At 36.0% G+C, this 11,441-nt stretch overlaps 2 protein-coding genes across 2 annotated transcripts; one reads left to right on the top strand and one right to left on the bottom strand.

Moving 5' to 3' along the window:
• Positions 1 to 3,629: 3,629 nt before the first annotated feature.
• Positions 3,630 to 4,343, top strand: LOC149019585 (wall-associated receptor kinase-like 20). Its single transcript, XM_089151063.1, has one exon. It carries the CDS (start codon positions 3,639 to 3,641, stop codon positions 4,239 to 4,241), a length of 603 nt encoding a protein of 200 aa, XP_089007189.1. The 5' UTR covers positions 3,630 to 3,638; the 3' UTR covers positions 4,242 to 4,343.
• Positions 4,344 to 4,582: 239 nt separating this feature from the next.
• On the bottom strand, positions 4,583 to 5,386 carry LOC149019586 (wall-associated receptor kinase-like 20). Its single transcript, XM_089151061.1, has one exon. It carries the CDS (start codon positions 5,384 to 5,386, stop codon positions 4,769 to 4,771), a length of 618 nt encoding a protein of 205 aa, XP_089007187.1. The 3' UTR covers positions 4,583 to 4,768.
• Positions 5,387 to 11,441: the final 6,055 nt, after the last annotated feature.

Raw genomic sequence — 11,441 nt, forward strand, 5'->3', positions numbered from 1 at the left:
CCACCATATGATGTGGCATGGCTCCACCTCTCTTATTGCTGCAGTTGGCTCCTAGAGATCCCTTCCAGTCACCAACTCCGAAGCGAAAGTCACCCACTTCCTTCCCAAATTGCCCTTGAATAACGCCTAAACAACCTTCAAATTATGTTTGCCTGTACCCCTTGCCCGACTGCCAACTAGAGCTCCACTTGTTTCCACACTCCCTGGAAGCTTGTACAATTCACCTGATCTGTGCCTTTCATATCCATCAATCAACCTAAAGTACATGACGGTTGATCTTTGTACGAACCCACAAGATCAATACCAATTTGATCTATGCCCTTCATACTCATCATCAACCTAAAGAACTTGACCGTTGATCTTTGTATACGAACCCACAAGATCAATACCAATTTGATCTGTGCCCTTCATACTCATCATCAACCTAAAGAACTTGACCGTTGATCTTTGTACGAACCCACTACTAGATCAATACCAACTTGATTTTGCCCTTCGTACTCGACATCAACCTAAAGAACTAGATCGTTGATCTTTGTACGGACCCACTAGATCAATACCAACGGAACAAAATCTCCCCGATCCGTCACTTTACTGAGTCGGAATGCCCAAAAACCCTAGGAACACACTCCAGACAAAACGCCTTCACACAAAATCATGTGGAAAAAAACCTGTACGGTAATTTTTAAAAAAATCATCCTTTTTGTCTTTTCTCCAACCGAAGCAATTTTTATTTTCTTTTCGTGTTTTGAATCCACACACTCAACAACTTCAGCTTTTCAAACTCTTTTTTTCTTCTTCTTCTTCTTTTTCTTTCACAATGCTATAATAGACTCAGCATCAAAACTAGGAAAAAGTTGTAAAACTTCAAACCCAACCGGACCTTTTTTATAAACCACCGATCAATTTTTTTCCTGCCTCTTTCTAGATCGTCTCTCCACAATCTTAAACCAAGATTGTCCTTCTCTTTCCTTTTTTCACAAGAAAAACAAAAGATAAAAAAAAACTTCATGATCTCTAAACTAGATAACCGTACTCGATCAATCTGTTGAACCATTCTCCGTTCTCTTAGCACCGTTCTTCTCCTTCATGGATCTTTGCACACCTCTAACGACGATCCATCGAACCTTGCTTTGATATCACTTGATAGGAATATGGATGCACAACCACGAACGGAGAATAACACAAGTAAAATACACACAATGGTTTGGCAAAATCTTGCCTACATCTACCAGAGAGAAAAGAAGTTCCACTATTTCCAGGAAACCACTCATCACTCTCACACCCACACAAAGTGTTACCCTTTGCTTGCCCCCAATCTTTATCCTCATGATGGATTCCCCAATCCCCTAGAGGTATTGATTCATTTAGTTATCCCACATAGACTATTTATAGAAAAACCTAAAACCTTAATCCTAATATAATTACAATTTTAACCTAGTACTAATAATTGATCCAAACCTTATTTCAATTACAAATACAATTAAAATTATAATTACCTAAACCCACAAAACACAAGACCAACTAGTTGAAATTCTCAAAGAAATGCTCTCAAGGACCGCTGGTTGTCTCTAACATCAGCAAAAGTTGTGGAATCCGACACTTTTCATCGCAAAAAATGCATTCATGGCCTTGGCTGGGATGCTACCTCTGAAACCTTAGTTTCAACTTTTAAACAATCTGCTTCCTCTTCCTTGTACTCCTTCCATCTCTCATATTCTAATAGAATTTTCGGGCCCATATCCACCTTCTGCAGACTTTATAATGTGACAGAGTTAGAAGTGGTGAATAGTAAGAGAGAAATGATGGTCTGCTCTGAGACCCAAATCTCAGAACTATTCTTAGGGGATCTCGGTGGTCTGGTCAGCTTGGGATTATTACTAAAATTAGGGTTTTTTGTAGAAAGCTTCGAAACATATGTGGGATTGAGAGGAAATTGGATTAAATTTGTAAATTTTATAAATGTTTGTCACACATTATTTTTATTTTTTATTTTATCTGAAGGTTTCATCCTGGCCAACTTGTGCGCACCATGATTATGTCCTCAGGGTAACTTTTAGTATAATTAATGCCACCGAGTGGGCGCAAACCCAAGACCTCCCCTAGGAGAGGTTAGGCCTTTAACCGCTTTACTAACCCATCATTATCACACATAATTGTAATACTGAAAACTCTTAATATATTAAAACCGGTTCAATAGATTATCACTGTTTATTTTCTTACCCTACACGTGTTGGATTCAAAACCCCTGCAAACAAAAATCCAAAACCTTCTAGATTCTCATATCCAAAAGCTTCAGCTCCAAGGGGATGACTGACAGAAGGTAGTGAAGTGTTTTTCTTCTCTCATTTCAATTGGAATCTTCGTGAATTTCATATCCAGTGTCTTTTCCCAATTCCAGTGATGTGATTTGTCCTATGTATATCGTGGGAGACAAAACGTATCCACCCGGTCCAAACCCACTATCCTAATTCTAATTAACTTTTTTCGAGTCAAAGTGCTCGATCATTTGACATTATGACCCGGACATATGGGTCGCTGCCTCTTCAACCTGCCGTCTTTTGTTGATAAATATGGAGGTGGTCAGCAACATTAGAGGCCATTAATTTTAGAACTATATTTTCCTTTATATAACAAATTAGAATTTATAAGAGATTCTTTATGAGAAAAAGGAATGAGAAAATAAAAAGGTGAATCCATCGACAATGGGGTAAGCAAGATGGATAAAAAAAGATTTTATAAAAAAAAAAAAAAATTAAAAATATATGTTTAATGATAAATGAACATAAAAGTTATTTACATTTGAGTAATTTATCCTGTGTTGAAATTTGTATTATAGTCATATATGAAAAATAAGGCATCAAAATAGATTTGTCTTGAAGGGCATTTTAGTCATTTAGTGAAAAAATTGAATGTTGTTAGTTTAACCTAATTTTTAGCACTTAAGTGACACAGCACGAGTTTCAGCCCAAAATAAGTTACTCAAATGAAATTACTTATGAAATAATATTTCATTAACTCATAAATAATATTTCTTTTTCATTATTCTCCATTCATAAATGTAAAACTTTTTGAGCAAATGGGATGGAAAAAATTACTTTGTTACTGAATCCTACATAAATACTAAGACAATTCCCTTAAATCATAAAATTGTTTTCTCTCCATTTTTATACTCATTTAAACAAAAAAAAATCTACATTTTGATATTTAATTTGACTTTTCTTCATCCACTTTATTCCAAGTTCCAACCAAAGAATGTCGGTCGGCTGCTAATTTTCTTTCTAGGGAATGATTGGCATTCTAAGTCGTTTCCCTTACGTATGGTGTGCCTCCATTTCAGTGATCCCATTGGCTTGGCAAGAAAATATTTCCTTTCAGATGATTTGTCAATGTCTTGTCTTGACTTTTATCTCTACATCACGCGTGTTATACTCAAGAAGCATTTGACCATCTACCCAAAGATTATCTATTGATGATCCATTTGTGTGATCCAACAGTGCATGACACCATTTAGCCATTTTGCTGGACTAGAAGGTGATCGAAGTTCCAACTTGATTAAATAGCCGCCATTGTTGTAGTTTGCATTCATACAGCTTTTGCTTCTTTAATCAAGCCTAGCTATGATGATGAAGGTGGCGATCATGGTTTCTATGTTCATGTTGTTACTTCATTCATCTGCGAAAAACCAGTGCTCTGACTGTGGCGAAATCGAGGTACCATACCCTCTTAGCACTGCTGATGACTGTGGAGTTTCAAGTTACAGAGTCTACTGCAACAATGGAAACCTAGAGTTCTTATCTGAATACAAGTCTTACTACAAGATACTGAGCATCGACGTGAATGCTTCAACGCTTATAATTAGACCCCCGACGATCGAGAAGAAGAGGTGTTACTCATCTGATGTTATGGTTGGAGGACTAAAGATCAATGAGAGCTCTCCATTCAATATATCCAAACGCAACACAGTCATGTTATTTAATTGCTCAAAGGATATCGTTGATTCACCTTTGAACTGTTCTTCAAACAGTTTGTGTAGGCGTTATGAGGAGAAGATCAAGGAAGGGCGAATATGTCGCAACACCCTATGCTGTAGCTTCTTGAAAGATGCATCAATTACTTCTCACAGGATCAGAGCAAGGATTGGAGGTTGTACTGCATATACAAGTGTGGTGGAATTGAAGGCTCAAGACCCTCCAACTTCTTGGAATTATGGCATCGAACTTCAATGGATTCCAATAAACTAATTGTGGAAAGTTTATGATGTTTATGACTTGGAGGAAGCTTGTTAGATATGATTGGACTTTCTCTGCTATATATGTGATCTAGTCAATAATATAATCTTCTTGTTGTCCTCTATAGTTAATGAGATGGGCTAAAATCAATTTGTCAATGAATTGCCTAGAACCAAACATGAATGGATGGCTGTCTAGAAAATGTAATTTTTGGCAATAGGAATACATAAGGCTCTATTTAGATCTAACCCTTTATAGCATTGCTAAATATGGAAACCTTGTGCACTAGCTAGGTACAACTTTTATTCTTATCCTTTAGATCTATAAATTTTTCTAAATTCAATGCTTATTCACAATTCATAGACAAACTTGGCCCATTTCATTTATTATTGATAGCAACATGAAGATTACATTATTATAAAATTACGAAGTGGATAAGCAAGCCTCTAGTTTGTTAATAAATCTAAGACAAACAAGCTTCAAAAGCTAAAAAAGTAGTTCACAAGTAGAAATAGACAATTTAAAGACATAAGATATGGTTATTTGGGTGGAAGCCATTGAAGCTCTATACCATAATCCCAAGAAGTTGGGTCTTCAGATTTCAAGTCCACCACACTAGTGTAAGCAGTGCAACCTCCAACCCTGACTCTGATAAAGTGTGAATTCATTGATGAATCCTTCAAGTAGTAACAGCATAAGGTGTTCCCACAAGGCCTTCCTCCCTCAACTTTCTCTTCATACGTCCTACACAGACTGTTTGAAGAACAGTTCAAAGGTGACAAAAGGATATTGTCTGAGCAATTAAATAACATCACTGAGTTGCGTTTAGACACACTGAATGGAGAGCTATCATTGATCTTTAACCCTCCTACCATAACATCAGATGAGAAACACATCTCCCTATCTATCTCTGGCGGGCTAAGTACAAGCCTTGAAGCATTTGCATCAATGCTGAGTATCTTATAGTAAGAGTTCTTTTCAGATAAGAACTCTAGGGTTCCATTGTTACAGTAGATTCTGTAACTAGAATCTCCACAGTCATCAGCTGTGCTAAGAGGGTATGGAACCTCCATTTTGCCACATTTGGAGCACTGGTCAAGTGTAGAAACAAGAGCTAGTGGAAAGAACATGAAAACTAGGATCACCAACTTCATCATGGCTAGTAAGGCTTTGTTAAAGAAACTATACTTGAAGATTGGCTATTTATAGAGGTTCGTCACTCTTCAGTCATGATAGATCCACTATTCTGGTTCTGTAATACTTAATTTTGAGTGCTTCTTCAGGTGTTCCACTATTGTGCAGACGCTTGGCATCCCTTTTCAAAAGAGACCACTCTTTGAATAAACTACTACTCAATCATACAAGCACAATTACCCACTTCCATCCAATTAATTGCTGTGACCAATATGATTAAGATGAGTATAATCAATTGTACGAGCACAATTAACCACTCTCCTATATCTAATAACCTTATTTGTTTGAAACTAGCTTTACTTGGTTCATTTACTATCAAGTTCTAAAAAGAAAATGTGTGTGAAGGCTGCATGATATCCAGGATTCGATAAACGTAGAATCGGACTATATATGCCTTAACCCTAGTTTTTGGGAAAATAAGCTCCGAAATTTCTTCACCACTTACATAAAATATCCTTTACATCAATGTTTCTACACATACTTCTTTTGGCTTAACGATGATACAAGAGTCACCTAACCAGACAGCATTCTTATAATCAACTAGACAATATATCTTTTCTTTAAAAAAATAAATAAATAAATAAAAATCCTCGATACACTGTTCTGGTATAGAATATACAGTGTTAATTTATTCATTATTGTAAAGGAATCTCATTGCCTTATAGTGGAATCTAAGGAAGTAATAAGATAACAAATTTATACTACTTAAACAATCTTATTTCCTAGATTCCCGGGGTTTGTTTCACCAAGCAATATGAGTATATATTCTTTTTTTTCATTCCTTAAATCATGTTATTTTTTAATCTAATGATGGTAAACTAATAATGTTAATTAGTTTAAATCCAAAAGACTTGAGGTGAGGTGATTGTAGAAAGCTTTAGAAGACTGTAAGAGGTCTACTGTTGGTGGGTTCTTATTGTAAAGTCCTCCTCATTAATGGAGGGATCATGTTTGTTGACAAACATGTGGAAAGGATTTCCTCTCAGCCACTATATTTGACTAAGTGAGAGAGGAAATCTCACCTTCTCTCTCTCCTAATCTCTAAATCTCTTGGAGACAACTCCATTAATATGGATGGTAAGTCCTTTGACAAAATGGCAAGGGAGATAAGGCAACGTCCATTCTTCCTTCTCCTCTCCAACTATAAATAGGGGTGGGGAGGTTTGCTTGATTGTAGAGAAGTGTAGAGAGGCAAGCAAGCCAAGTGAGAGGTAAGCCAAGTGAGAGGCAAGCCAAGTGAAGGTAAGGCAAGTGTGGGAACACTTCTCTAGAGTTGAGAGTGTGAGTTGAGAGGGTGTACAGGGGTATCCGGTTTTGGATACAGGGTAGGGTTTGGTTGTAAATCCAAACACTGTACAAGTGTTGTAATTCAACTTTCTCATAGTGAAGGTCCCATTACGCCCGTGGATGTAGGCAAAGCCGAACCACGTATATTGTTGTGTCGGTGTTTCCTTTGTGATTATTTCCTTCATTATATTTCAGGTGGGTCCCACACAAGTACTATTCACGTGGGCCCCACATTGGCACTATTCACGAATACATTTTTGTATTTGTTTTCTCTGTTGATCTTTTACACAGGAGGGAAAATAGTGAACCGTCTATCGGTATTTTTTTCCCAACACTTATTCCTTCCCTTGGGTGGGTGAAATAAATGTAGACGGGAGCTTAATTGGTAACTCAAGAAATGCAGGGTTCAGGCGACATATGTAGGAAGATCACACAATGTTGAAGATCAGTCTTCAGGTAAGATTCAGGTTTGGCCTAATTTAGTTCGACAAGAAATAAATAAGAATGCAAATGGCTAATGCTTAGGTGATGTGTTACAGTTAGTCCCACATCAGTGCTTGTAAAAAGCACTGATGTGGGCTGATATACCTTGGCAAACCCCGACTTGGTAAGTCGGTTTTTTAGATGGTGTGAAACCGAGCTCGTATATATCATGATGATCATGGCTTCTTAGGAATATCACATAATGTTTCAGATAGCTAACTTTGTGGTGGACTTCCTAGCAAATCTGGGCAAAAGATCAGTCTTCAGGTAAGATTTAGGTTTGGCCTAATTTAGTTCGACCAGAAATAAATAAGAACGCAAAATGGCTAATGCTTAGGTGATGATCATGGCTTCTATGTCGACCATGCCGTGATGAATGGATCGTCTCTTACCCTTGGTCTGCATCACAGCTTCACAGATGTTACTTAAAAGAAACATTGAAAGCCACAAACTAGAGAATCTATTGGTTTTTTGTGATCCAACAGGGAATACCACTTAGGAGCATTCTGAATTAAAGAGGGACGTGGTTCTTTGTGCAATTGCAAAATTAGGGAACTAAATATACTCTAGGTTAACTTTTAAAAAGTCAAGGCCATGACATGTGTCTGAACACTACTAGACCAGGTTACAAAGCACTAAGGAAGATTATTATAAAACTTAGATTAGTAAATCTGTTACGCATGTGGTTTCTAGAGTCAGTTAAAACCTGTATAAATTAATAGCCCTAGTTTTTCTTGCATCTTCCAATATAGTTTCTTTGACAGTGCCATGATAAAGGCAGTGGTCATGGCTTCTGTGTTCATTTTATTATCATATTCATCTGAACTTGGCCTACAGTGCTCTAACGTGGCAAAAATGGAGGTTCCAGAACCTTCTTAGCAAACCTGACAAACTGTGGAGATTCTAGTTAGAGTCTTCTGAACAATGGAACCCTGGATAAGTCTTACAATAAGTCACTAAGCGTTGATGCAGATGCTTCCAGGCTTATTATCTTCTGCTTCTTGTGGGCTTTTTGGAGTTTCTGACTTGGGAGGTTGTCTTTCTCCAATTCGTGTGAACTGTTTCAAGTTTTTTACCGGAGAGCTTGCCAATCTTCCTCCATTGTGGGGATGCACCTAAGGTACCTCAGGATCCCGAACTTGGATTGGGATCAAATTGGACAGTTCACTCTGGAACTAGCCCGGGAACAAGCACTACGTTGCAGTGATCTATGGCTTCTTTTTTTTGTTGCTATTCAAGATTGTTTTGATGGGGTTTTGGACACTTTTCGGTTTTCAATGGTATTTTCATAATTTTGCTATTTTCGTTTAGATCCGTTTAAGGGTTAATTTTGGTGGAAAAGGATGCTTGGAACAAATTTGAGAGGAACATTGCTGCAGAGGATGAATTTGGAGAGAAGCTTCTACTAGAGTTCTCTTCTTCTTCAACCCCTAGAGTGATGTTTTTCTTACTTTTTTTTCTTCTTCTTTTATAATGTTCTAAATTTCTGTTACTAGGATTAGATGGATCTTTACATGAGATAGTTTTTTATTATAATTTATTCTTTTTTCGTATAATTCAATCTTCCTTCTTGTTTTATTCTTTATTCTTAACGACTGAATGTCTAGCCAATATTCATGAATTTCATGGTATGTTTTTATTCATGTAACAATGAGGAATGCATCCTAGACCCAGTTGAAAAATAGTAAATTAAATCTAATGTGCAATAGATTAGGTGGTTTGTTCAACTTTGTTTGTGAATTTCTTGTGTTCAATGCAGCATGTTAAATTGATCTCCTATGATTACGTAATTGGTAGGGGGTTTGATATGTTAGAGATCCTCATGTGTAACACATGAGATAATCTAATTTAAGGAATCTTGCGGCAAGGGTGGAAACTTATTGTATGAGAAAGGGATGAATAGATTAATAAATTATATCATGTTTGAAGAAATCGAATCCCTAGTACCCTAGTAATTTTGTTCATTGATTTGTGTTTTCGTTATTTCCTTGATATTTTGTTAGTTTAATCAATAGATTGACTAATTATTGATAATACATTCGACTAGATAATTAAAGATGTTTTTAAACTTAGTACGTGATTTTTACTCTTTTTTATTCTCATGGAAACGACATCCCCCTTCCCTCTATATTACTTGGATGACCTTGTGCACTTACAAGATAATAGATAAGTATAAATAAAAAATCATAATTAGGATTTTCTAAAATATATATAAAATTACCAAAATTACATAAATTAAAAGGGAAGGGTGCTAGATATTAATTTTCAGTAAATTAATATAAAACAATTGTAAACACATGCAAATTTAGCCAATTAATTAACCAAATAGTATACATGAAATGAACTTATCTGTTAATTAGAACTCTATAAAACTTTGTTTGTTCTTCTTTTGATGGCAAATTGAGTATTGATATTTTGTTAAATACTTTTGAGATATAGGCTTCTCTTGTATCAATCCAGTCTTGTGTTTAGCCTCAATTCTTTGTCATTTGGCATTATGTGGTCTAATAATATAATCTCTTGTTGAATTGCCCTTCATATTCAGTTATTATTTTTGAATATTTACTATGGGTTACTTGATCTTATTTTGTTTAGAATAATTTTGAAGAATAGATCTGCAATCTTGGAAAAGTTTCGCCTTGATGAAATAACAAATCCATGATCAAATTGAGGTCCATGCACGAATTTCATTCCCAATTGTCAATTGAGTTTTTTTGGTTAATTTCGTAGGCTTTTCTTATGGGTGGGTTAGCATAGTCATCATTTTGGTCTTCTTAAATTGGATAGATGAGTGCTGGCTGTTGCTGAGTTGGCTAGATCAGTCCCTTATATGCCCATAAATGTTATTTAATTGCTCAAATTAGATCCTTTTGTCACCTTTGAACTGTTCTTCAAACATTCTGTATAAACAGTATTAAAAGAAAATTTAGGGAGATCGATCATGCCACAATACTCCGAACCCTAAAGGGTAGTTGAGTTAGTAAGGAAACATTGGGATCACTTAGACGATGTATTTAGTATACTTCACTTCCTTCCATAGAAGTTTAATGATTATTTTTCAACCATGATATGATCCAATTCATGAAACCAAGCCAAAGGCCTAAACAACCATATTAACAAAAAAGAGTTAACAGCATTTTATGCTGTTGCTACTTTGAAGGATGCATCGAGGTTTTCTCGTACTGCATAAATAACTGTGTTGGGAATCATCATATCAGCTGCAATGGATTCATTAAAAATTTTCTGTTTCATATCAGCCTTTCTGAGTTTTTATTTTTACCAGGTAACTTGTTTGTCTTTCTTCCAATTCTTCTGAACTCTTAAAAGCCTTTGACTTGGGAGCTTGTTTGTCTTCTTCCAGTTTATGTTTTAATTAATACTAACATAATCTTCTTGCTGAATTCCTTTATAGTTTATAACATATATATATAAGGCAACTTATTGGTCTGTAAATAGTTGCTTAGGTTAGCACCGATATTCTGTCTGTGTTATTTTATTTAGAATAATTTCTTAAAAATCTAAAAGAAGATTTACTATATTAGATCACAAGGTGGAGAAAGAAAAACATGCCTCTGGTTCAAAAGAAATGACCAAAGACAAACAAGCTTATAAAAAGGTCACAATTAAATAAGCAGAAATAGAGAAGTTCTTTATTTTTTTAATTTGGTGAAACCCATTGTAGCTCTATGCCATAATTCCAAGAAGTTTTTTGGGTCTACAAGTCCACCACACTTGTATGTGCAACCTCCAACCCTTACTCTGATAAAATGTGAATGCATTGATGACTCTTTCAAGTAATGTCAGCATAGGGAGTTGCCACATAGTCTTCCTCGATCAACTTTCTCTTCAATACTGCCTACACAAGAGTTGAACTTCAGTGCTGCGCATTCAATGTGCAGCACTGTGCTGCCTACGGTTCATCCATTTCGGTTTTCAATACCTCCAAAATGAACGGTCAAGATCAACGGCAGTACATGCTACGCATTAAATGCACAGCATTCAAGTTCAACACAGACTGTTTAAAGAACCATTCAAAAAGGTGACAGAAGATACTCTTAGAGCAATTAAAGAACATAACTGTGTTGCGTTTAGCTACACTGAATGGAGAGCTGTCATGATCTTTAACCCTCCAACCATAAGATCAGTGAGTGACACATCTCTCTGTCCACTTCTGGTGGACTAATTATAAACCTAGCTAGAACCAGTTGCATCACTGCTTAATATCTTATAGTAAGAGTTCTGTTCAGA

This window comes from Hakea prostrata, chromosome 4 (assembly GCF_041222555.1).
Source record: "Hakea prostrata isolate BN-2017 chromosome 4, UWA_Hpros_2, whole genome shotgun sequence".
Lineage (NCBI taxonomy): Eukaryota > Viridiplantae > Streptophyta > Magnoliopsida > Proteales > Proteaceae > Hakea > Hakea prostrata.

Bases quoted from the DNA above. Each gene is read 5' to 3' on its own strand.
- LOC149019586 (XM_089151061.1), bottom strand. From the start codon at position 5,386: ATGATGAAGTTGGTGATCCTAGTTTTCATGTTCTTTCCACTAGCTCTT.
- LOC149019585 (XM_089151063.1), top strand. From the start codon at position 3,639: ATGGTTTCTATGTTCATGTTGTTACTTCATTCATCTGCGAAAAACCAG.